Below are 26032 nucleotides of genomic sequence, written 5' to 3' on the forward strand. Positions count from 1 at the left end.
CGCATAGCGTATCTATACGTTTTTATGTTTTTTTTATTGATTACTGTACTTCATCTTTATACGCGCCCGGACAACATATAAAGTAACACCGATCGGCTCTACAAAGATCCGGTATGTGATCCGGGAGTTAAAAGCCCCCCCCTCCTGAAAAGAGGTCTGGTCTATGCGGGCAGGCGGCATCCATTACGACGTAATGGAGGCGGCCTGCACGGCATAGACCAACGCAGATGTCAGGGGATCTAAAATGGACGTACCCATGCTCTAGTGTGTGTGAATACACTCGATTCCCCCTCCCCTCCTGTTTCTACATGGTTTCTCCCGAGGAAGCATTGTGGGGGTGTTCTCCGTCAGTCGGATCGTATTTGCAGTGCCCCCCCACTGCCACTGTGTTCAACTGCCTGCACCTCTCGGCTCTCTCATTCTCGGAAAAAGATATAACGCAGCCGTGTAAGGATCGATTTGCCCTCTGCCCGTATATAAACCAAGAATAATCTGCAACGATCGGCATTTCATAACGTTTTCAACACACACGGAGTCGGGACCGCCATGATCAACTGGTCGCTTTAAATGTCTTTTGTTGGAGATCGCCATAGCGTCTTCGCCAGCCAATGCAGCCATCTCTATCGGTTGTGTGATTTTAACCTTTTTATTCATTATAATTGCAGTGATAAGACCGTAATGAAGGCGTCTGGGACGTCATCGACCCGTTTGTAATGTATAACGAATACACATGTGCATCCTAAACTGCGGAAGCCAGAGTTGTCATTAAGCCGGGCTTAGCGTCTCTCATACCGTGGATGAATCTCTTTTCCATCGCTGATACGTGCTTCTGTGCTTCTTTGCCCAAACATGTCCAGACATGTCAACCACTAAACTCACCGATCCAGTAACAAGTCTCACCGTTATACTATCGTTCTGAAACGATCGGTGGAAGGTAGCCTACACTGATCAAGACTTTGGTTGCCCCCCCTGTTACTGTGATTGAGACAATGATCAGATATGTGCGCATAATCATCATCATCATCATCATGAAGTTATCATCATAGTGAGTTATAAAGGTTTAAAGTCACAGAGATTGACAGGCAGATATAAAAATAAACATAAATAAATTATTATCATATACATACTACACACTGAATGAAAGCCCTAAATGTCTACTTTTAGGAGGAAAACAAATACACATTGATCCCATGTACAGTTTGTCAGTAGGCTATTGAATGCAGTTGAATCCATGCCTTGTAATAATAATAAAAATCACACCCCTGTGAAGTGAGCAGTGCAATGTTGTGAAGTGAGCAGTGCAACATTGCACTGCTCACTTCACAGGGGTGTGATTTTTATTATTATTACAGTATTAGTTTTTTTCTTATGAAAGCAGAGAGTCTTCTGTTTCATACGGTATATAGTATGTACATGTCGCTATAGGCCTTATTTTGTGAATATTTAGTTGTTCAGGTCCATGCCTTGTCTAAAATTCTCTTTTTCAGAGAGAACTTCAGAGAAGGCATGGACCTGAAGAACTACCATTTTTTCAAGTTACTTGGCAGGTGATTGGATGGGACCGTCTGTCAATCATATTGACGTGTCTACATGACGTATAGTAGCTGCCCCAGAAGGAAAGTAAACAACCCCCACGAACGACAAAAGTGTTAACGAACGCCTGATAGAATTTGATTTAGAATTAGAACACTTTTTAGAATCCATTCACTTATATCGTGTGTAGGTCATGTCTTCGCTTGCTTTCAAGAATAGAAGACGATTTTCCATTTTTAAGGTGCTTCTCGATGGCGTCACACTGCCTGCCCATAGCTGCCGCTGATTGGTCCGGCCCGGCCGGGATCCCTGAGTGAGCCCAGATGGTGGCTGTAGTATGAACTTGTGACTCAATACCGCCCCTATCTGGTCGAGTCAGATTACTAACTGCTCCCCAGGTGCTGTATTATTGGTAATATCCCACTGCTGCTAACATTTGGGACGTGTAAAGGACAAATTTCACGTACGAGTAAAACAAACCATTAATTTCTGTGTGGGTGCCTGTCCTGTACTGGACAATTACCAGTAAGTAAAAGACTGCAGAATAATGACTGCAAGCACTTCAGTCAGTCCATAAAAACGACTGATATAAATGTTAAATGGTGCATTTATGTAGCGCTTTATTCAAAAGCGCTTTACATAGATTGTGCATTACATTCACCCATTCACACACAAATTCATACACCGATGGCGGGGGAAACCATGCAAGGCACCAACCCGCACATCGGGAGCAATAAGTTATTGCTCAAGGACCCTAACTCTGGGGGAGCCCAGGATCGAACTGGGAAGCCGCTCTACCCTCCGCTCTACCATCCAATAAACTAAACTAAACTAAACTGATGAGGGCTGTAATGTACCAGTACCAGTGGTTCTTAGCTCCAGTCGTGGGGACGCTGAGGTCTTGATTAGTTCCTGATTAGGCGCTAATCAAAAATAACTGAGTCCTTTCCCATATCCAGTAGATGAACATCATGAACATGCCTTTCATTTGAACATTAGCTTGTAGAGCCTGGGAGGTCAAAGAAAAAGAAGGGTAGGGCGCTATTTGTCTGTGCTAAAGACAAAACATATTTTTTGATATTCTCGTGGAGTGAACACAAGGGTCAATAGACATCATTTTATGCATAATTGTATGCATTCCATCCCATTTTATGTGATGAAATCTGTGTCGTATCCAATTTACAGTATTGTGACTCCAACAGTCATCTTGCATGCTGAAACATTACGTGGTTGTTTGGAGTAGTTACAGCTAAAGGTTACACGTAATAATGTTGTTATCTCCCCATAGAAACTGTAAACAAAGCCATTGGTTAAGGATACAAATGTTGAGCTCAGTTTGACTATCACTATCACTATCGATATCGCTCTATCGATACCTTGAAAGCTTGGGAGGAAGTCATTGTGTTTCCTTTCCACAATGGCTGCTAAAACCAACAAAGTTTAACTAAGAAAGAGACTAAATAAATATGAGTGTGGTAGCTCTCATTTTCAAATACATATGACAAATAGTAATATAATATTGTAACAAATATGAATATTGCTTTCTGAATGCTTGACAAAGAGAAAAAATAAGCATGTCTAACCACTACCCACGTGTCATGTTTCCGCCAATCAAAGCTGGAGACCATAAATACCTGTGATAACTCCAGAGTCATGAGTGCCGATTGTAACCTTAGCCACTAAAAACAAAAGCCAGATGTTAAATGTTACCCCTATACATTACCAAGAAAGTAATTAAGGAAATTGAAAGGGACCTTTCAAAATATGGATGGTAAAAAACCTAGACAGAGTATGAGGACGTTACAACTTCCCAAAGATAGGGGTGGATTGGCACTCCAGAGTATTTTATATTATAACTGGGCCTGCCGTTGTCGTACTATGCATGAGTGGGTTCATGATGGGCTAATTTGCCCAGTCAATCATTTGATCCATGCTACGCGCCTGCTAACCAGGCTTGGTTGTTGGCATAAAGGTGTACAGCGGGGAGATTGGGAGTGGATATGACAATGGGGTCCTATTGCGACATTTGGGCCACTACATGTGCGACACCTCCAGAAGGCTAAGGGCCGATTCATACTCCTATTTTAGAGCCGAATAAAAGTCGGTTTGGCGCTGTAGAGCCTACAATGTGACGTCATTTGAGGTTCGGGGGGGGCGGGTACCGTCCTAAAGTCGGCTCTTCGGTGCTACTGAAAATTTCTGACGAGCCGAAATCATTTCGGCACTACAGTGCCGAAACAGCTGTAAAATAGGAGTATGAATCGGCCCTTAGCAGAGCCGCCCAAACACATCCCCACCCATTCTGAGCACAGAGCAGACCTATACTCATCCACACCAAACTGGCACTTAGACATATAGTTGGCACAAAACACCTCACCCAGTAATTTCACATTCTGACCTCACCACTCAAGTCTCAACAACAAGCATGGGTCATTCTGAACATTAACCTGTACAATAGGCAAGTATGCCACAATCACTAATTGACTATGAGGAAAGTTCTGGAGAAGATATTTTTATTCTATCATTCGCTCACCAGCAAGTGACAGCTAGCACACTGCTAGTGAAAAGTGCCACACACCCAGTTTGGTTTACTATAACAATCTGCATAGACCCCTCTTGTACAGTACTACTTTCCATCCATCCACTTCCACCTTCCCAAACCACATAATTCCTTTCTACTCCACAAAAATACCATACTGTGAATCCACCACCCACCAAAGAGCTTTGCACAGCCAGCCACCTACCCACTCCATTTCCCATTTCCTTCATCTAATTTCATAATAGATGTGAAGAATAACATCATATGACTTTCGCTGTTGAATCAGAACATAATGCCATTCATCTTTGTGTAACTCTGTGCAGCTTGTGTCCTACCTTCACAGCTTCACTCACACCTCCCGACCACTCTGTTCTCTCCTCTTTCTCCCCGGACACATCAATATCACATGTTCCCTCCTTCCCCTCTATAATGTCCAGCGGGGGGCGTCTCAGTTCCAGTGTACATCCCTCATTGTCTCCACCAGGCCGTCCGTCCGTGTGTGTGTGTGTCCGTGAGCAGCTAATCTCGGCCACCGTCAACCTGGTCGATGCCAAATTTTGCACACACACTCCCTGGATGCCAACGATGAACCTCTGCCCCAAACTTTCCAGAACGGCCTGTTATAGCGCCACCAGGAGGCCGCTTTGTGCAAAACAAGTTTTTGCACAGTACACGTACAGATTTTGTCCAAACATCACGCAAATTGGTACACAGTCTCTCTAGAGCCATTCAACGAAACCGGTCTTTCAGATTTCTCAGACTCCATCCTGATTGGTTAAGATTGGCTTCCAAAGTTCACAGGAGTGCTCAGTTTCAAACAGATGTCCTACATTCCTATCCTGGTGGAGACCTGTGCCCAGAAGGGCACTTTTTCTAGTTGTCATCTGTAACATCACACAGTCCAGTGGGGGCGTTTTAGTTCCAATGTGCATCCCTCTTTCTCATCTGTTATTTCAGCATCATCCCAAAACATCATTTCACACAGTCCAAACGGGACGTTTCAGTTTCACTGGGCCTGAAGTCATCCCACTGCCAGGTTCCAGTCAGGTGAAGTTGGTTACATGTGTACACTCCTTGAGTTGCAAATGGATAAATTAAGTAACAGGCTAGACAATGTTCTTGGATAAGCTCGTATAAGAAGAGTTCTGGTGGGATTTCTGTTCCCTCTTACACTCTGGTGCCATTTTGACAAGAGACAATACGAGGCAGTGAATATATTATATAATTGATCAAAGTCAGTCAACACCACCTCTGCACTTCCTGTTGACATTTCGACTGACAACTCAACAGACCAATAGGAGTACACTGGGTGGGTGTTATTAGCTCCCTTAAAGGACCGTACAGGTGGTCTGTCATGATTAGTCCATTGACTACAAATGGCACTTAGTATTCAGCAATAATACTACAAGCAAGTGTTTAATACTATAACCAAGTATCTCATACTGTAAGTATGTATTTTGGAATTATACAAGAAGGAGGTACTTAGTTACTGTGCTCAAGCTAACTGACTAGATCACACAGCTCCCTCCCCCTAGCGCCTAAGGAAAGATACAGATCCTTTAACTATAAGGTCGCCTTAAATTGGAGCCCCTATATACTTCACTGACAGCTTCCTGCAAGTACAGGGAATCTCAGTTACAACGACTACTATACTATACTTGACAATTTGATTTGATTACTGCCCACCATTTTCCAAAGCAGTGGTTCTCAAAGTCGTTTGACTTCAGGGCCCCTTTTCCCTCACTTCTGAATCCAAGTTGTCTACAACTTTGCCCAAGTACAATATTTTGCAAGATGCAATTTTTTTCACCTTTTGATGAATAACATCACAAAATAAGAAATGGAATGAAGGAGATGCAATTAGTGCCTCCTCCTGAGCAGATTTATGTGGCCATAACCTTTCAGTGATTCAAGCTTTGCTGCTATTCATTAACAGTTTGCTAGTTAAGTTGTGGATTTCATTTGGTTTAACACTTTGCAGCTCAGCAGGTTCACACAATGTTTATGAAGATTTTATCATTAAACATAATATTAGAATAAATTCTTCCATTTTCCACTATAATATTACCTCTATAAGTACAGTACCTCCTTGTATCCCTAGAGGTGCATGTACAGTACCCTTCTTTTAGAAACAGAGACTAGTTTGTTTTTGCAAGGAAGTGATAGCATTCAGATTTCAGATAGCATTCAGTCAGTTAATTTAAATATGGTATATGAAAATCTACTTGGAAGGACTTGGAACGTGCATGAAAATGAAATGTATTTCTGTCAAATACATTTAATCGTGTTTTAAAGTATTTTTTGACCACTTAAACCCTATACTTTGTTGACAGGGATCCCCCTGTGATCCATCCCAAAGGTCAAATTACTAATAGCCTTCGTGATTTTGGGGAGCAACACTTTATTGCATTCTGGCTTTGTAGGGCTGCACACACAAATCGCAAAGCACACACAAATCACGTTGCCGAAAATAGCCGATCTACAAGTTCACTTGTGTGCTTGTAGATCTGCAATTTTCTGCAAATGTTTGCATATACCTGCCCAGAATAGAGCATAGCAGTGGTTTTCTGGCCACAATGAAAAATCTGCCATTCATTTTTCCCATAGAGATTTACAAAAATATATCAATTATTCTAAGCCTAGAATCAAGACATCCAGGATCCTGGTGATTCAATCATGACCAATAATACCTTACACCTTTGATTCTGTGAAGAAAGAAAAATGAAAACCGCTATACAAAGCAAAGGGTATTTGCTGAAAAATCCATTGAAAATGGATTATAGGAGTCTGGGGGAGAAGCCAGGAAAGGACCTCTGCACGTCTTTAAAGGACTGTAGGATGACAGCTAAAGGTAATAAAACAGTTTTAGGGCGAAACTCTCCTTTAAATGTAGTATATCATATCATTTATTTTTTTACTCACAGAATCAAAGGTTTTATGGTCACCAGGATCCTGGATGGCTGGATTCTATAGGCTTAAAATAATTGATATAAATATTTTTGTAAATCTCTATGGAAAGAATGAACCACGGTCACTGCTATGCTCTAGGTACTGTATATGGATGACAGGGCTCCAGTGGTTAAGCAATGAGCATGGATTGATTTGTTTCAAGACAAGCTGAAAATAGTCCCTGTAGAATGTAATCAAAACGTCCATAACTTATTAACCATGCAATTATGTTTAACCAACATTGACTCAATTACTCAGCTAAATTTGTTAACGTTTTAATGACTTAGGAAAAACAAAAAACAAAGCCATTAACGGGGAAATGGGTAGGATGTCATCATCTTATCGTAATATCTTTCTCAATACGAAGGCCGTGGAAATTAGTTTCATAACATTGATAAATCGTACAACATTGATATGGTCGCTATGAACATTTTCTTATAATTTTCATTTGATTGCACCATTGTTGTTTTTTGTATTTTGTTTATTTTGCCATTGTGGAAGCACTATACTGTAGCTGTGGTGACTGACTCTGACCTCTGCTAAATGGGCAAAACACTGCTCTGCTTTCTACAAGAGAGGAGTTGATGGAGTGCTTCATTAGTGTGTGTGTGTGTGTGTGTGTGTGTGTGTGTGTGTGTGTGTGTGTGTGTGTGTGTGTGTGTGTGTGTGTGTGTGCGTGTGTGTGTGTGTGTGTGTGCGTGCGTGTGTGTCAGTACATGAGTGATGGAAAAGAGTGGGTGTAGAATATTTAGAGAGATAGAAAGAGAGTGAAGTGAGTGAATAGAGAGAATGGACTGTTAGACAGCCTGACATTATGTGGAGAGAGCAGTGCTGCATTTGACCTTGTGTTTTTCCAAACAACTCCATGTAGAAGTGGATGGAGCTGACATTTAACAAAGCACAACATATAAACACGCACTCCACGCACGCAGCTAAATCGTGAGTGTTGATTTACTCTGAAAGTGTAAAAATGAATCCCCCCTCTAAAAAACAAATGCTTCACAATATGCATTACATTCACCCAATTGCACAGCAACGGCAGAGGTACCCAGGCGAAAAATAAATATATTTAGTATACTTTTTTAAAGTATACTAAATGTACTTATTTGTACTTGAAACTATTTGAATTTAAATTGTGCTATTTTGAAACTACTTAAGTTGTACTTTTTATACTTAAGTTGCACTTAAGATGTGCTAAAACATATCTTAAATATATTTTTTCTATACTTTTTAACCCTTTTGTGACCAAAAAAATAGTGTTAAATTGAAAATATACTTCCAGTATCCCAAGTATACTTTTGAAAAGCATACTTATATTATATTTATAGTGTATTTTCGAATATATCGAGTGTATATCAAGTATTAAATAAATGCATTTAAAATATACTACCAATGTGTTAATATAATGACATTATGAACTAATGTGCTTAAAATATACTTTGTTATCTCGAATACACTATCAGATCTACTTAAACATATCTTAAATATATTTTTTCTATACTTTTTAACCCTTTTGTGACAAAAAATAGTGTTAAATTGAAAATATACTTCCAGTATCCCAAGTATACTTTTTCCGATGAGTGAAAAGCATACTTATATTATATTTATAGTGTATTTTTATAGTGTATTATAAGTGTATATCAAGTATTAAATAAATACATTTAAAATATACTACCAATGTGTTAATATAATAACATTACAAACTAATGCGCTTAAAATATATTTGATAGTATACTTGAAACTAATACAAGTATACTTCAAATTAATGACTTTTTTACTCCAAATAAAATTGAAGCATTATATATAATATATATGCAAATATATGCAAATTTATACTTTTCCAAAGTATATATATATTATATATATACTTCGGAAAAGTATACATTTGCATATATAACTCTTAATTGGAGCAACCATGTTACTATACATATGAATGGGAAAAGGGGAGAGAGACTGACTAAACCAACAGACATTTAGATTCATGGTTTTACTAACAAATCACATAAAACAACATAAATCACCAAATAACTCCACAACAAAACCCTAAACACAATTACCCATAACATAACTCCAGTATACATTCTAATATTCAAATAATAACACAAATAAGAACAATAACACACGGTCCTTGGCGCCCCAGTGTATGCTGGGAAATGGACTTCCTCTAGCCACTCCCATTTCACCTGGCAGTATTTATAGCACATTAGTACTTAATATACTTAAACTTAATATACTGAAAGTTTAGACTTGTATTGTATTTATAATGTATTAAAAATACAATCTACAAATATATTTACTTAAAATATGCTAAGAGTGCATTTAAAAATACAATCTACAAATATATTTTTAATTATTATATTAAAGTACATCTTACAATAAATGCATGTTCAGGAGAACTCGCTATGAATATATTGCTAATGGACTTAAACTATAATAATCACAAATGTATTTTTAATTATTATATTAAAGTACATCTTACAATAAATGCATGTTCAGGAGAACTTGCTATGAATATATTGCTAATGGACTTAAAATATAATAATCACCAATGTATTTTTAATTATTATATTTAAAGTACATCTTACAATAAATGCATGTTCAGGAGAACTTGCTATGAATATATTGCTAATGGACTTAAACTATAATAATCACAAATGTATTTTTAATTATTATATTAAAGTACATCTTACAATAAATGCATGTTCAGGAGAACTTGCTATGAATATATTGCTAATGGACTTAAAATATAATAATCACAAATGTATTTTTTATTATTATAATTAAAGTACATCTTACAATAAATGCATGTTCAGGAGAACTTGCTATGAATATATTGCTAATGGACTTAAAATATAATAATCACCAATGTATTTTTAATTATTATATTTAAAGTACATCTTACAATAAATGCATGTTCAGTAGAACTTGCTATGAATATATTGATAAAGTGCTTAAAATATAATAATCACAAATGTATTTTTTATTATTATAATTAAAGTACATCTTACAATAAATGCATGTTCAGTAGAACTTGCTATGAATATATTGATAAAGTGCTTAAAATATAATAATCACAAATGTATTTTTAATTATTATATTAAAGTACATCTTACAATAAATGCATATTCAGGAGAACTTGCTATGAATATATTGCTAATGGACTTAAAATATAATAATCACAAATGTATTTTTTATTATTATAATTAAAGTACATCTTACAATAAATGCATGTTCAGGAGAACTTGCTATGAATATATTGCTAATGGACTTAAAATATAATAATCACCAATGTATTTTTAATTATTATATTTAAAGTACATCTTACAATAAATGCATGTTCAGTAGAACTTGCTATGAATATATTGATAAAGTGCTTAAAATATAATAATCACAAATGTATTTTTAATTATTATAATTAAAGTACATCTTACAATAAATGCATGTTCAGGAGAACTTGTTGTGAATATATTGATAAAGTACTTAAAATATAATCATCACAAATGTATTTGTGATTATATGTATTTAAGTACTATTTGAAATATATTTCTCATTTAGTAAACTTATCACAAATGTGCTAAATCACAAATTAATTTATGTTCACTTATATTATATTTAACAAAAATGTACTATTAATATGATTAGAGACACTACAAGCATATATTTAACATACTTTCTGTGCTAAAAGTGTACTTAAGTATGGAATAAATATATTTATTTTTCGCCTGGGTAGCCTGCTCCAGCCAGTGTGATTTCTGGTCTAGAGGGCAATTCAAATTTTCCGGCGAAGAAGCCGGGGGACCCTCCTCCTCCCCATCCCCTCCCCGCCTAGAACACAGCGGAGAACACTGATGTCACCAAATTTGGAGCGACACCCCTCTGCAACGTTATTGGTTAGCGAAATACAAGGTTCACTCCCACTTATATGCCACATTTCCTGGCTTTGCTCGCCCAGGCTTTTTTTCTTTTCTTTTGATAACATAACGCCTGCGGTCCCCGAGGCAACCATGCAAGGAACCACCCCTATCTGGAGCGGTTAAGGGTTCAGTGTGTCGCTCAAGGACACTTTGACACAGCTCCAGGAAGAGCCAGGGATCGAACCGGGAACCTTACAGCTCCCAGACGGCCGCTGCTCTACCTCCTCATCCACAGCCGCCGCTGGCAGCCAGCCCTATGAGTGAACAAACACAATCTCAAACATCAACACTTGTCAGTTCAAAGTCATTGTTGCAGATAAATCAACCATTAATAAACAGCTGTGTGTGAGTTAGTGAGTTTTAAGTCTTCTTTTTTTTTAGGGTTTTTTTCTCATCTCTCCCTCTCTCTCTCTCTCCCCCTCTCTCTCTCTCTCTCACTCCCTCTCTCTCACTCCCTCTACTGCTAGCGCTGTTCAGAACACACACACACACACACACACACACACACACACACACACACACACACACACACACATTCTCGTCATGTTTCAGTGTCTCTCCCATTCTCTCCCACACAAACTTACACTCACACACAATCTCGCTCTCTTGCACGCACGCATGCACACGCACACACACACACACACACACACACACACACACACACACACACACACACACACACAACACTGCTTTTCAATGAGTCTGTTGTGAATCAGCGCAGCGTCTTTAAAGCTGGTTCTGTGGTGCTGAAGCAGGCGTTGGAGCGTTGGGTTACTTTGAAGTGCAGCAGGGAGAGGAATTCAACCACATGTGTTCCTTGTGTGTTGTTAATGAAAGTGATTGATGCGCGTCTAATTTTTCCATTTGTTGTGCGAAAGGCCATCAAGAGCGGTGCCCTCTTCTAAGTTCTCCCCCTGGAAACCTGAGCCCAGTCTGCGCGGTAGGACCCCTCACTGTGCACCGAGTGGAACGGACCAAATCGAGCAAATGGACCAATAACGCTGAGGATTGTGTGTCAGATGACATGAGTGTGTCATCTGTTTCGCCGAAATGTTGTGTGTGCGTGTCTGCGTGAGCAGATGATTTCTTGCTGTGTGTCACGTGAGTCAGATGGAAAAATTGAGTGTGAAACAGATGAGTAGACATAATGATTATGATGATAAGGAGGTGGTATGAGTGCAGATGTGTGTGAATAGTGTGTATAGTCTAGTTGCGAACGCACTCAGCACTTACTATGAGACCCTGCAGATCATGTCTGTGTGTGTGTCTGTCCCGCTGTTACACCACCCGCCCGCCACCAGAGGGCGCAGCTGTATCACACAAAACACACCCACGCACTCACACACACACACACGCGCACACACACAACTTAACTTTAAAAAAAACTTAACTTAAAAAAAACCTTTAAAAACACTTAACTTAAAAAAACTTAACTTAAAAAAACAAAAACACTTAACTTCAAAAAACTTAACTTCAAAATAAAATCTTACAAAAACACAAAAAGAGAACTTTAAAAATATTAAAAAAGTATGTAATTTATTCTAATTGTTGTTATTGCCATTTACGAGCTGCGTTCGCTTCCCGCGTTTGCGCGTCTTACTTGTAGTATACTATATGGTCTATGTCTGTGTGTAGTGTACAGTATATGTGTGTAGTGTGTACAGTATGTGTGTGTGTGTGTGTGTGTGTGTGTGTGTGTGTGTGTGTGTGTGTGTGTGTGTGTGTGTGTGTGTGTGTGTGTGTGTGTGTGTGTGGGTGCGTGCATGCCTCTTGTTTATCCCACAATTTATAAAAACTTCTATCTCTCTCTACTATATATTTGTCTCTGTGTATGTCAGTCTCAGTCTTTCTCTCTCACACACACACACACACACACACACACACACACACAGATTTTTTTCTTTCCTGGTTTATCCCGCGGTGTGACGTGTGTGTGTGTGTGTGTGTGTGTGTGTGTGTGTGTGTGTGTGTGTGCAGCCTTTGGTCCTATTCCTTTGCAGTCCATTGCTAATGCAGAATGAGGTTGTGTTTTCACAGTTTAAGCCTTCTGGAGCCAAAAGAATAACTAACTGAATGTGTGTGTGTGTGTGTGTGTGTGTGTGTGTGTGTGTGTGTGTGTGTGTGTGTGTGTGTGTGTGTGTGTGTGTGTGTGTGTGTGTGTGTGTGTGTGTGTGTGTCTGTGTGTGTGCGCGCGTGCGTGCGTGCGTGCGTGCGTGTGTGTGTGCATGCGTGCGTGCGTGTGTGCATGCGTGGGTGCGTGCGTCTGAGAGAGAGAGAGAGAGAGAGAGACATTCCTGTACACTGCGATTCGGGAGTCAGAAATGTGAAGGTCTCAAACAGGGGTGTCATTCATTCATCCATATTCATCACATTCAGTTATTGTCCCGCCCGATACCAAAAATACTAGATACCCAGCTGCCTATAAATAGTCTTTTCTACGGTGTCTCCAGACTGCTAAAGAGAGCTAGCCTCTCATCTGTCCTACACACAACTCTTCTTTTAACTCTGTGAGTGAACCAAATCCATTTGTACAGTTCAATCATTATACCAAATGGTGTGTCCACTTAGTTATGAGTTAAACCAAACACTAACTAGAAAAAGTGCCCCTCGGGGCACAGGTCTCCACCAGGGCAGGTCAGGTTGTGGCCTCCTGGTGGCGCTATAACAGGCCAATGTGAAAAGGGTGGGATATATTCCTCAGCAAGTCTGTGAATTAAAGAGAAGTAAATTCCACATTCCATGATTTGAGGCTTTTTGTTCAAAACGGGCCAATCCTGCAAACTTTGAAAGCCAATCTTAGCCAATTAGGATGGAATCTGAAATATCGGACAGGATCCGTCTTGAACACATAACTATAGAGATAGTGTGTAACGATTTGCGGGAATTTTTGGACAGAATCTGGAGGAGTAATATCAAAAAGTGTTCTTTTCAAAAGTCGGCCTCCTGGTGGCGCTATAACAGGCCATTCTGGAAAATGTCATTGTTGGCATCCAGGGAGTGTGTGTGCAAAATAATAATAATAATAAATAATAATAAAAAAAAAGAAAAGAAAAGAGTATTGGGACTGATTCCAGTTTAATCTCAACGGATTAGGGAAGGAGCCCCTTGTTAACTCTCCTGGTTCCAATTTCAGCAGCAGTTCCAACTCTGACTAGACGACCCTTGATTACACTTCATGTCCTCGCTCAAACCCTTTGAGCTAAATGAGTCTTTTTCTTCTTTGAAAAATAAACGTGCACAGAAAATGTTAACCTTTAAGAGTTTACTGAGTGCACTCCACTTCATACGTTACTCTGTATTAAGACAGACAGCAGCAAAGCTCAGAGGGAGATAAACTGTAAGGGAGGTATGGGAGAAAGGGCTAAGGCAGAATTTGATATAGGCAACAGGGGTTTGTGAATTCCAACTCTGGATTTCTAACTCTGGAGAATAAAATGTATGTACGAATGCATCTTGTTCTATTCAATCAAAATGAGTTTGAATTTAATCGGAAATGTAATTTTTATGGATGGATGAACGATGACCACAGAATATCTAATATAGGGCTGAGCTGAATGCTTCAGATATTTCCATTTGTCGGATTGGGATTGTAGGTATATGTTTCAAGTTCTGAGTGTTTATGCAATTGCTGTTCAGTTGCAATTTTATTTAAAACTAGAAAAAAGTATCGTTCCATGGTTTGTTTTGGTTATTTGTATTAAACTGTGGCTTTTGATTTGCATCCTTGTTTTAGAATACAAGCGGCCAAAATTTGTTTTCTTCGACGGGTGGCTGGCATCTCCCTTAGAGATAGGGTGAGAAGTTCAGTCACGCGAGAGAGACTCGGAGTAGAGTCGCTGCCTGGAAAGGAGCCAGCTTAGGTGGTTCTGGCATCTGGTTAGGATGCCTCTCGCACGTCTCCCTAGGGAGGTCCTCGAGGCATGTCCTACTGGGAGGAGACCCCGGGGCTCTGGAGAGGGAAGTCTGGAGCTCTCTGGTGGAGCTGTTGCCCCCGCGACCCGACTACGGATAAGCAGTTGAAGATGGATGGATGGATGGATCCTTGTTTTCATTGGTGGAATTATTGGTAAAACCCAAAGTGGAGGTTGAACTGTGGGCGCTACTTTTGGTTTGATGGTTGTTTATTCTGTTTATTGTCTTTTATACTAGAGCGGTGCCCGTTGGAGCCTCTACAGCGGTGCCCGTTGGGCACTGGCCTCCTTGGAACGATGCAAGTTGGAAATTAATGCCCCACCCAGATATTATGTCTGTGTCACTTTTATGCCCATATATGGAGTTCTTTGTCAGGCATGCTCAAATATGGAGTCTGCAGGCATCAGAATGATGTCAGAATAGGCCAGCTCCATATATGGACACTGAGCAGGGGCCCTGCCTATAGCCCGGGCAGAGGTCATTTTGCGGCGGTTCTGGACAGTGGACAACCGTGGGTCCGACCGAGTCAGCACCGAGCACTGCACCCCCTGTGGTGAATTTGAAGTCGGTGGGGCGAACGGCAACCTCACAACGCATCACAACGAGCTTGTCAATCTGCAATTTTCCGTGAAAGCTTTCCTCACAATAAGGATGCTTAATTTAAGTGGTTAAGCATTAGCCATCGGTTATCTAACTGTACAAGCCACATGTACATTGTGTGAAAGCAGGGCAGGCAGTAGGTGAATAAATACACCAAGTAAAAGTACATGGGAGAAAGGTTTGTAATGGCAATTTCATATTTGTGTTCTGTGTGTGTGCGCATAAATTATTGCGCTTGAGTGTGTCAGTGTGCACAAGTGTGCAGATGTGTGTGAATGATTGTATAGTCTAGTCTAGTAGTACTTTATGGTCTATGTCTGTCGTGTGTGTGTGTGTGTGTGTGTGTGTGTGTGTGTGTGTGTGTGTGTGTGTGTGTGTGTGTGTGTGTGTGTGTGTGTGTGTGTGTGTGTGTGTGTGTGTGTGTGTGTGTGTGTGTGTGTGTGTGTGTGTGTGTGTGTGTGTGTGTGGAGGAGGTGTCCATATGGTAATAACATAAGTCTGGGTGCTGTGACGGAGAGAGCACCCTGTCTGGAACACACACAATCCCCCCTCTGTCGACCTCCACATACCTCCAACATTATCTAACCTCTTCTGCCCCATCTCTCTCTATCTCTCTCTCTCTCTCTCTCTCTCTATCTCTCTCTCTCTCTCGCTCTCATCTTCACTGATACTTTGCTCCCATAACTATCTCTCATGTCTCTCTGTACCTCTCTCGCTGCATTCCTGTACTCCTCCTTCACCATTTTTAGTCCTTCCTCCATCCCTCTCTCTTACCGTCTCTCAATTTCATATTACCGTCAGCACCTCACAACACCTCTTCTTTTCACCATTTCTCTCTCTCCCTTCACCCTATATGACCCTCTCACTCCCTATGACCCTCTCACTCCCTCTGATTTCAATTCAATGGGGCTTTATTTTCATGGCAAAGCAAGTGTGAAATAAGAAGTATATGCACAATTAAGGATATAGACATATAAGAGTAAGGTCATGTGTAAAAAGAGCTGTTAGCTGGGAGGTAAGTCGATCAATCAATCAATCAAGTTTTAGATTTTTGGCATGGTGTTAGGTATGGGCATATGGTTTTCAAAAACCATCGCAAACGACTAGGGCTCGGCCCTGATTAGTCTGTTTGCAATGAATCCAATATTAGTAGTATATGGTTGAAACCCCAAATAATTGATAGAATAAAAAAATCTATGGATTCTGTTACTATTAGGTATGCTAAATAACATCTATCTATAAATGCACCATGTCTCTGTATATGTACTCTGTCTCCCAGTGTATAGGAATTTTAAGCCACCGTGGACGGTGGACGCCATCTTGAAAATTATGCCTTTCCCTTTTTTTAGTATGTTATTAAGCATACCCAATAGTAACAGAGTCCATTGAAAAGTGAATTATTAAGTAGAATTATTAATGTTATGTCCATGACAAAGAAAATATATGATGTGGAGACAATAAAGACTATTATTATCTTTATATAGTATCTTTTTACTATTATTATTATTATTATTGAGGGTGGTAACGGGGGCATATTTAGAATGTGTGCAGGGTTGAGTATGTTGAATCTAGTTTGCATTAATACGATCTCTAAGGGAGAATTTAGTTGACACAATGAAATAAAATGGTGAGAGTTTGGGGCAGACGGCCTGTCACAGCCAGATTTGGGAGACCACTTTCGTGGTTGTTTTAGTCTCAGATTTAGTCAGACGGAGGGACACAGTATAACTCTATGAGGACACAAAAGCGACACAAAAGTAGGACCCGGAAGTATCTCTGGAGGGGGCGCTTACGCCACGGCTAAAATACTGAATACTACTAATATTGGATTCATTCAACACCATGCCAAAAATCGAAAACTTGTAACTGCACGATTTTCACAAATTCCCTCCAGCTATGTGTAACATTGTAACTTTGCAGTCAAGTAGTTACAAAACTAACTTAACTGACATAAAATACAAATTCTCTCTGTTTCGCTCTCTCTGTGCTGTACCTTACTTTTCTCTAACTCTTTCGTCTTCTCCCCTCAACTTTCTGTTTCTTTCTCTGATAAACTTGGGAGAGGTAATGCCATATGGAATTAATGTGTCCGGCAAATCATTGCCACAGATATGACAAGAAATCTGTGATGTGCTGTGTGTTTGCATGTGTGGGGTAGAAATAAGCTTTCTGGCCCGGACGGTTAGCTCAACCATCTGGGCACCTAGACTGCCAAGCCAGCCGGACGGCGTGCTGCGGGTTGGGGTTAGAACTCAATACACACACAAACAAGCACAGACACGCCGGTCACAAACGGAGTACACACATACTGTACACAACCTGCCCATCCAGAATGTCTTACCAGATCTATAGCATAGATCCAAACCATTATCTTGTATCTGCATTAGCACATCACACAAAATTACTACTCTGTGTGTGTGTGTGTGTGTGTGTGTGTGTGTGTGTGTGTGTGTGTGTGTGTGTGTGTGTGTGTGTGTGTGTGTGTGTGTGTGTGTGTGTGTGTGTGTGTGTGTGTGTGTGTGTGCGCTCGATGCAGTTGTCTTCGTTTTGTGCTCATATACTGTCTGTTGATGATGCACACACCATGCACCAGTCCTATAACCCCAGGCTAACACCTCACCACACTGCCAGCTATGAGAGCGAGCGAACGATTAAATAAAATACATGTTTTTCATTGTGACTGTCCTGACATACTGCGAGCATTTGTGCAGAGACGTCGTCCACCCCTCCTATATGCGCTCGCAGAGTCTCAATTTGAGCGAGGTGTCGCGGCCCCAAACACTTTTATTGGTTGAGATCTACACGCTATTATTTATTGGTTATTTGATTGGTTCAGGCTATACGTCGCAACGCAATGGCCGACGCTCCATGTCAGGACAGTTTTTCGCACAATATCGCGGTCGGAACACTCGCACCTTTTAGTTTCTCTAATAACAACCTAAAACATGAACCTTGGTTGAAAAAAACTAAAGTTGTACTTCAAGTATTAAGAAAATGTATGAGAAGATTTTAACATGGATTATGCAAAAATAATTATCTTGCAATTGGTGATTATGTAATAATTGTGACAGGCCAATCCTATACTAGCACCAGTCCACTGCATGCACTGTGTGAGCAGTGTGCACTGCAAGCGCGGCCTGTCACTCAAGCAGGAGTCTGCTAAACCAGCCAGCACCGCTCCGACGTACGGAGGACCGTATGACTAATGATTTAACACAAGTCCACTCAGTCAACAGAATACCTGTGTGTGCGTGATTTGATCAGCACACACTTCCCTTGACTCTCTCCGTTCAAGCATGCGCGCATGCATGCCTGCACATACCTATTGGGGCTATAAACGGTGGCCTTATTACCTGAATGAAATTGTGATGACTTCTGAATGCCAATGTCGTCAGCACTGAAATTGATTCAGGTGTTACCTATCCTCTCTAATAACTATGGGACCCATTTCCCCATGTACACCCACACCCTGTCACATGTTCCAGTTTGAAGTGACAATCAGGACCATCAAAACAATCGAGTCATAGGATGCTGCCTATACAATCTATCCTATATTATAACTGGCATTCAATGCTACCATCTGGCGGACCATGGCACTCTGACATAACCGTAGGAGGGGTTCCCAATGCAGCTTCACCCATATATGGAGGTCAAACCTCAATGTGTCATCCTGGCCTCAGGCGCAAACAAATCACTCAGCTCCAAATAGGAGCACAAAAGGGGCATATCTTGTATTAAAATTGGCCAATAATAGACCAGTTATAGCCCGGCTTTAGACAGACGTCTAATAGTCGACTATTACTCAGTGGGAGGGGATAAGGTACAGTGTTTTAGACCGCGACAGAGTGACGCCGTCTCAAGTGAACTTGAGCCACGAGACAGCACCAAGCGAGCTAAAGCGCGCGAGTTGCCGTGTCGAACGTTGCAAAGTTCGCTTAGCCGACTTGCAACCTGATATGGACAGATTAATGTTCTGGTGAGAGCCCTTGCCCCGAGTGCCACTCAATGTGGCTACTGGCCAATCACAGCGCGTCCTTACACAAGTGTACTGGCCAATACAGCGCGTCCTTATGCAAACCCGTGACCATTACAATGGTCGCACAAAAAATCTGTAAGCTCCATATATGGGCATATTGGTCGGATCGGCAATGCGACGTAGGTGTCCAACCCTAGGTCCTAGCCTTCTGTTGGCATTGTTTATTTTTTGTCTATGTACTGTGTGATCAGTTTGTTTCCATATGTTTTATGTATATCTCGATGACTGCTGTGCACAAAACAAATTTCAAGGACAAATAAAGTATCTATCTATCTATCTATCTATCTAGATGTAAACCTCTAGTATTGCTATAAGTTTAACATTATTACATCATAACATGTACCTTGATTGATACAGTATTTTGCATAGAACACAGCATACAAAGACAGGTTTTGGCCACACAGCATAGTGGCTATAAACCAGGGAGTAAGAGTAACATAGTTTCCATGTACACAGAATTTACTCCAGTGATCTCATGGGTGTAAACTTTCAGCGTTTCATAGACAGAAGAACGCTCAGTGTTATGGCTGCCAATGGACCATTAGCCCTACAACAAATTTATGGACATCATGTTGATTCGCTCTTGTCATTTGCTGGTCAGCTCCCTCTTTTTCTCTCTTTCTGCGTCACCTTTCTTCTTACTTCACCTGCTCTCAACTTTCCTTTATTCTCATCTTTATGGATGCTCACACTCTCTCTGCTTGTCTTTCTCTCTGCCCACCTTTCTTTCTCTCCTCATCCTCCGCTGTGTCTGGACTCTGACGAGAGTGTGCCAACAGAACCCATGCTGTGTCTGTACTGTGTTACTGTGTCCTGCACCCGTGTCCGTACACACACCGGAACTCGCCATGACAGTGTTTATGCACACACACACACACACACACACACACACACACACACACACACACACACACACACACACACACACACACACCAGTCCTATCTAAGTTACGAGGTCTTTTCCTCTCTTAGCCTTTTCCAGCATTTTCCATTGGGTTCCTGCCAACCTCGCTACCTGCTGGTGAACCTAAACACAGAGGCTCTTTTCATGCTCTCCGGGTGTCTCAAATGTTAGCGCCTTCTCAGAAATAATGAGCAGCCTGAGAAGGGACCTGTACATTCCATCCAGGTACGCACTTGAAGAGTCCAAACCCATCCATTCAGTTGTACACTTCCATTTAAGCCATCCGGCTGATACCATTATCCAGATTATCCTCTGCACAGTCCTCAGAGTTAATTTAACTCGGAGGGTAAACTTTTAAAATTAGACTCATGGAGTAAGATTAACACTGAGGATTTTGCTCTGTGGATTTACATTGAGTCCAGTGATTAGAATAGTAGCCTATTTCTGGTGACTATAGGAATTAAACACAATTAAACACATGAAAATACTTTTCCGAGCGTTAATTTGACCAGGCACCGGCGGGTACTGGCACCGATATGATGATGTCACACTCTGACATAGCTCTGTGAGGACCCGATGGAGTGGCGGTTGTCCAGAACCACCAATCCGACCAAAATGCCCATATATAGGCATATAAGGAGATCCGGCAGTAGGCCGGGGGCTGTGATGGAGTTCTGTCTTCTTTAGGCTATGGGACTTAATTATACAAGAGGAAGCTGCGCTGCCTCACAGCTACGTTGCACCAGTGATCCAATTGATATGGCCATATATGGAGATCTCTTATCTGTCTGTCCTTGTCCCTATTATGACTGAAAGTAATGGAGTCAGAACGCACTCTACTAGACAAAAAAACGACGTCATCAATATGGAGACGGGAGGATGTTTGGACAGTGGATGGCAAACGCCCCAAACGTAACACGCACTGATGTGAGACACAACAGAGGCCGCTGTCTAACAATGATGATTTACGCATATATGGGCATATCGGTCGGATCAGTGGTGTGACATCGATGTGAGAGCTGCGTGGCGGCCCGAATCTCTAATCTTCAAAACAAGCTGAACATATGCAGACTGCACAGGCACCGGACATAGGTTGAACATTTATACGATGTTGTGTTACGTGGCCAAAGTGCAATGTCTGCTGGGCTGATATGTTACTTGTCGATGCACAAGACTGGCTGGAATCAATGTCTGACGCACAGAGAGCCATGTGACTGTCCGACACACTCACATGCACACACACACGTCAGCAGAAGTAGGAATGGACATTTGCTTAATGTCATCTGCACATGCAGGCACAGGAAGGTCTTTGTGTGAAATGTCTCATTCACTACACAAGGCATAGATGCATGTGTGCGCACCAACACCCACACAACTAATAGCCACAGTATCAAACATCTTCCTCACGCAATCACGCATACCTGCACACACATACTAAATGTGCACACGCACGCACTTAGGCACGCATGCAAGCACGCACGCACGCACGCACGCACGCACGCACGCACGCACGCACGCACGCACGCACGCACGCACGCACACACACACACACACACACACACACACACACACACACACACACACACACACACACACACACACACACACACACACACACACACACACACACACACAATGGCCACAAAGTAGAGCACAGCACATGATGCAGATTTGGGTTGGAACTCATCTGTCTAAATCACGTGATTAGCCGGAGTCTGCCGGACACACACCATCACATTAAGTGATTGAATCTTAGCTAGCACTCATTCAATAGACTCATTCTCTATTTGGCAAAAGGCTCACTGATTTATTCATTAGAGGCACATCATAAAGAGTCTGCAAGTTAACTGCCTTTTAGGATTACAGTACCGGTAGATGCAAAGTTGCAAACAGACTGTGATGCAGTAAGATGCATAATACAAGATTAGATACTCCAATAATATGTAAACTGACAGCAAGAGCCTGGATTTATGCATGTGAATTCACAAACATACACATGCACGCACGCACGCACGCACGCGCGCGCGTGCGCGCGCACACACACACACACACACACACACACACACACACACACAGTGGTTCTCAAATCGGGGTCAGGATCCAAATGGACTATTACAGGTCTGCAACTCAGAAAGTGTACACATCAACTAAATGGTCCCTTATGGTTCCATCTCAGAGTTAAGGGGGTCCCATTCTCATGTAGATCATCAACAGAATGCACACAGCAACTGATTTAACAGCCCTGTATACTAATGAAACTATTAAAGCAGGAATTTGGCGAAAGGGTCTTTCTGTGTGGAGTTTGCATGTTTGACACGGGGAGAACAAAACATGCAGCAATCCTGGTCTCCAAAACTACCTGCCCCTGGCCAGCCGGGGCGCCTGATGGAGGGGAAAGGAACTGGTTGGAATAACGAGTTCCTTCCACACGCTATGTCCGGCCAGGGAAATTCCCCCTGTCAGGTGAAAAGAAGCAGCTTGGACTCGTGTATAGAAGGAGGCATGAGGTCAGTCCGTTGCCCCCCCCCCCCCCAGGTTGCCAGAGGAAGTGTAGCGCCCAGGATTAGATAATTGGCACTGAGTGAAAAAACTGGGTTGCAAAATCATGGGATAAAAAAAACATCACAAGGTACAGTCAACAGCAGTCGGGATGTTTCCTAAGTTTAGCCAAGCAGCATGCTAAACTAAATTAAGGAATGCTATGCTAGAGTTCTCAATTTCAGCCTGAGTCACCTTTGAACAGCAAATCCCAGGTCGATCTGGCAAGGCTGGGCCGATCAGCGTGACACTTTGCATGCACACTCTCAGTACGCCATGGAAGAACCTCTGCCCCAACTTTTCAAATCAACCTCATGGTGGCACTTTAACAGGCTGATTCACATTTTAAACAATATAGTTTGTATAACTTTCATCGCGATTTTATGAATGAGAGCAGCATTATTAACGCGCCAATGAAAATTCATCAGAAGGAAATCTGGAATGCATTTCGGTTTCATTCACCCTCTGAAAGTTTAGTTGTTAACGAAGATGAGGAGACAATTACGCTAGCTGGTACAGGTAGGCTAGCTGGCATCACCTCAGGTAGGCTACAACAATCTCGCCTCCCTGTAAATAATAATCAGAGTAAAGATTATCCATATATCCTATTGCCTGCATCTCTCAGCACCACAGAGATCACTCTCTCTTGCACTCTGATATGAGTGTGCTTTGACACAGTTGGAGAGTGCAGTGTGTTACTGTTTAGTGTCATTGTTTACAGAATTTAATCGTTCACCAGTGTGGATGCTCACATAATTATCGTTATAGTTATCATGCTTGGTGTGAACGGCCCTTAACTCTTGAACCGAGGTCGTACAATGAAACCTTTCCCCCTAGATTCCTTGGATCATGACTCCCCATATTGGCACTGCCCATGGCCACGGCTGTGGTGGACGTCTGTGCTCAGAGGAGTGCTCTTTACTAGTTTAATTATTTATTTTCCTGGTTATGAGTCGGGATGGGCTCATTTTTCTATGTTCATGTAGGGCTCGAGGCTTCAAATTACTTGGGTCGGTTCGGGACTTGGGGTTTTAATTTTCAGGCCCGTTGAGATCCTGCATGAACTAACACAATGCTACATTTCACAGTCCACACATTGACGGTGAAGGCAACCATGCATGGCACCGACCTGTTCACTTATATCAAAACTGATAGATTAATCCAGAAACAGGGTTTTTATTATAAACAAAAAAAGGTAGATACCGGTAATCGACTAAAACGATTAGTCTGATTAAATACAAAACGCTGTATTATATACTTCATTGTACAATATTATATTTTACTATTATTTTCACACACACACACACACACACACACACACACACACACACACACACACACACACACACAGCCCCTGGGGTCAGTGTATAGTGTGGGAGGCTGCGTCTCTGTGTGTTGTCCAGCTCCACTGTTCTGAGGTCAGTGCAGTGTGTGTGAGGCTGGGTCTCTGCCGTCCGGCTCCACTGCTCTGAGGTCTGTGTCGTGTGGGAGGCTTTCTCTGTGCAGATGTAAGGACTTAACCCCTGTCAACCACAGCTGTCCCTCCTGAGCAAATAAAACATCAACATCCTGCTTCACAGCCACTCTCCATCTCTCCTGCGCGTGCACACATCCTCTTTTCCTCTCTTTATCACACACACACACACACACACACACACACACACACACACACACACACACACACACACACACACACACACTTTCTCTCTTATCTCCTCCATGTCTCTGTCACATAGTCACACACACATACACAATAACCCTCTCTCTTCATCTCTGTTACGTATAGATTCTCAGTGTGCATAAACACAAACAAAAAACACACAAGCCTGTCGTCTTTTGTATGTTGTAGGCCTGTATTGTGTACATGTTTACAATATAAAAACTGCTAAATAAAGATAGTATATAAAAGAAAAGGGAAAACACCACTCACCCCCCCCCCCCCCCCCACACACACAATTCATTCCGCTGTCATCTATGCTTCCTCTTCTCAGACCTCCAACCAACCGACCCAACCAACCAACCAACCAACCCGCAACCAACCAAAGGACCCAACCGGTCGACAGACAGTCTACAGACAGATAGATAGCCTACTACCCCATTGAAAATCAATCAGCAACAAATCTATTACAGATTGTGTAGTGAATATTATACCCAGTGCAACTGATAAGTTTCTACTCTAGTCTGAATAGTGTGATGTAGTGTAAATCAATCCAACATGGGCAATCTCCATCTCCCGGACACTATTTCTCCACAAGCAGCCTCAAACAATACCTTCATGGATTTGTCATTTAGTTGAAGGCGTTTTTTTATAATTGCCATCAGGTCTAAATGGATGGATGGATTGACTGATTGACAGACAGACAGACAGACAGACAACAGACAGAAAGACTGTCTTGTTTGCATAGGCTACTGCAATGTGTAGCACTTAATTTGTGCAAGAAGAGCAACAGGTGATATAAGTTCTACAGTGCAGGCAACTGAAGGGTTCGATAATGCTACTCACACAAAGGCATGGTAGATGAACGCCCATTCCCTCGGTCTCTCCAACACGTTATACAGGCAGTTCTGGAACCGCCGGTACCGCGCGTTCCTGCGCCCGCTCTGCGCGCTGTAGGTCAGCGGCTTCCCGAGAAGGCTGAGCCGGGCGCCCTGCTTTCTTCTCTCCACTCCAACGGCACCACCTGTTGTTCCCGGCGAGAGAAGCCCGTCGCCCAGTCGTACCGCCGCGTTGTTCATCATCGCGCTCCGCCCGGACTCCACATCTTTCAGTCCGTAGTCGTGATGAACTACACCCCGGCGACCCGGTGAGGTCTTCATCCAGAGCCCCGCCGTAGTGCCGCCGCTGCCGCCGGTATCATCGCCCGTATGATTGCGGGGCATTGCATCACCTGCGCCGGAAAGGTGTCCGTCCACTGGAAGTCCGGTGAACACTCACATGTGTTCTTGCGACACAATCTTTTTTTAATTGTGTCCTGTTGTGAGACTACAACAATATAAACTATTAAAAATAATAATAACAACAACAACAATAATAATCACACACGTGCGTAAAAGACGCCGCGGCTATGTGAATGAAATGTGGAACAAATTGAACAAAATAACTAGAT

General features: G+C 41.8%; 1 protein-coding gene across 4 annotated transcripts in view; it reads right to left on the reverse strand.

Moving 5' to 3' along the window:
• Positions 1–25937, reverse strand: part of kcnq5a (potassium voltage-gated channel, KQT-like subfamily, member 5a) — a 126322-nt gene extending 100385 nt beyond the window's left edge. For all 4 annotated transcript variants that reach the window (XM_083775873.1, XM_083775874.1, XM_083775872.1 and 1 more), the window contains exon 1: positions 25429–25937. In XM_083775873.1, the coding sequence (XP_083631999.1) occupies positions 25429–25805 (377 nt within the window). In that variant the 5' untranslated portion in view covers positions 25806–25937. The remainder of the gene's footprint in view (positions 1–25428) is intronic.
• Positions 25938–26032: the final 95 nt, after the last annotated feature.

The sequence above is a fragment of the Protomyctophum parallelum genome (assembly GCF_964188405.1).
Source record: "Protomyctophum parallelum genome assembly, chromosome: 10".
Taxonomy (NCBI): Eukaryota; Metazoa; Chordata; class Actinopteri; order Myctophiformes; family Myctophidae; genus Protomyctophum; species Protomyctophum parallelum.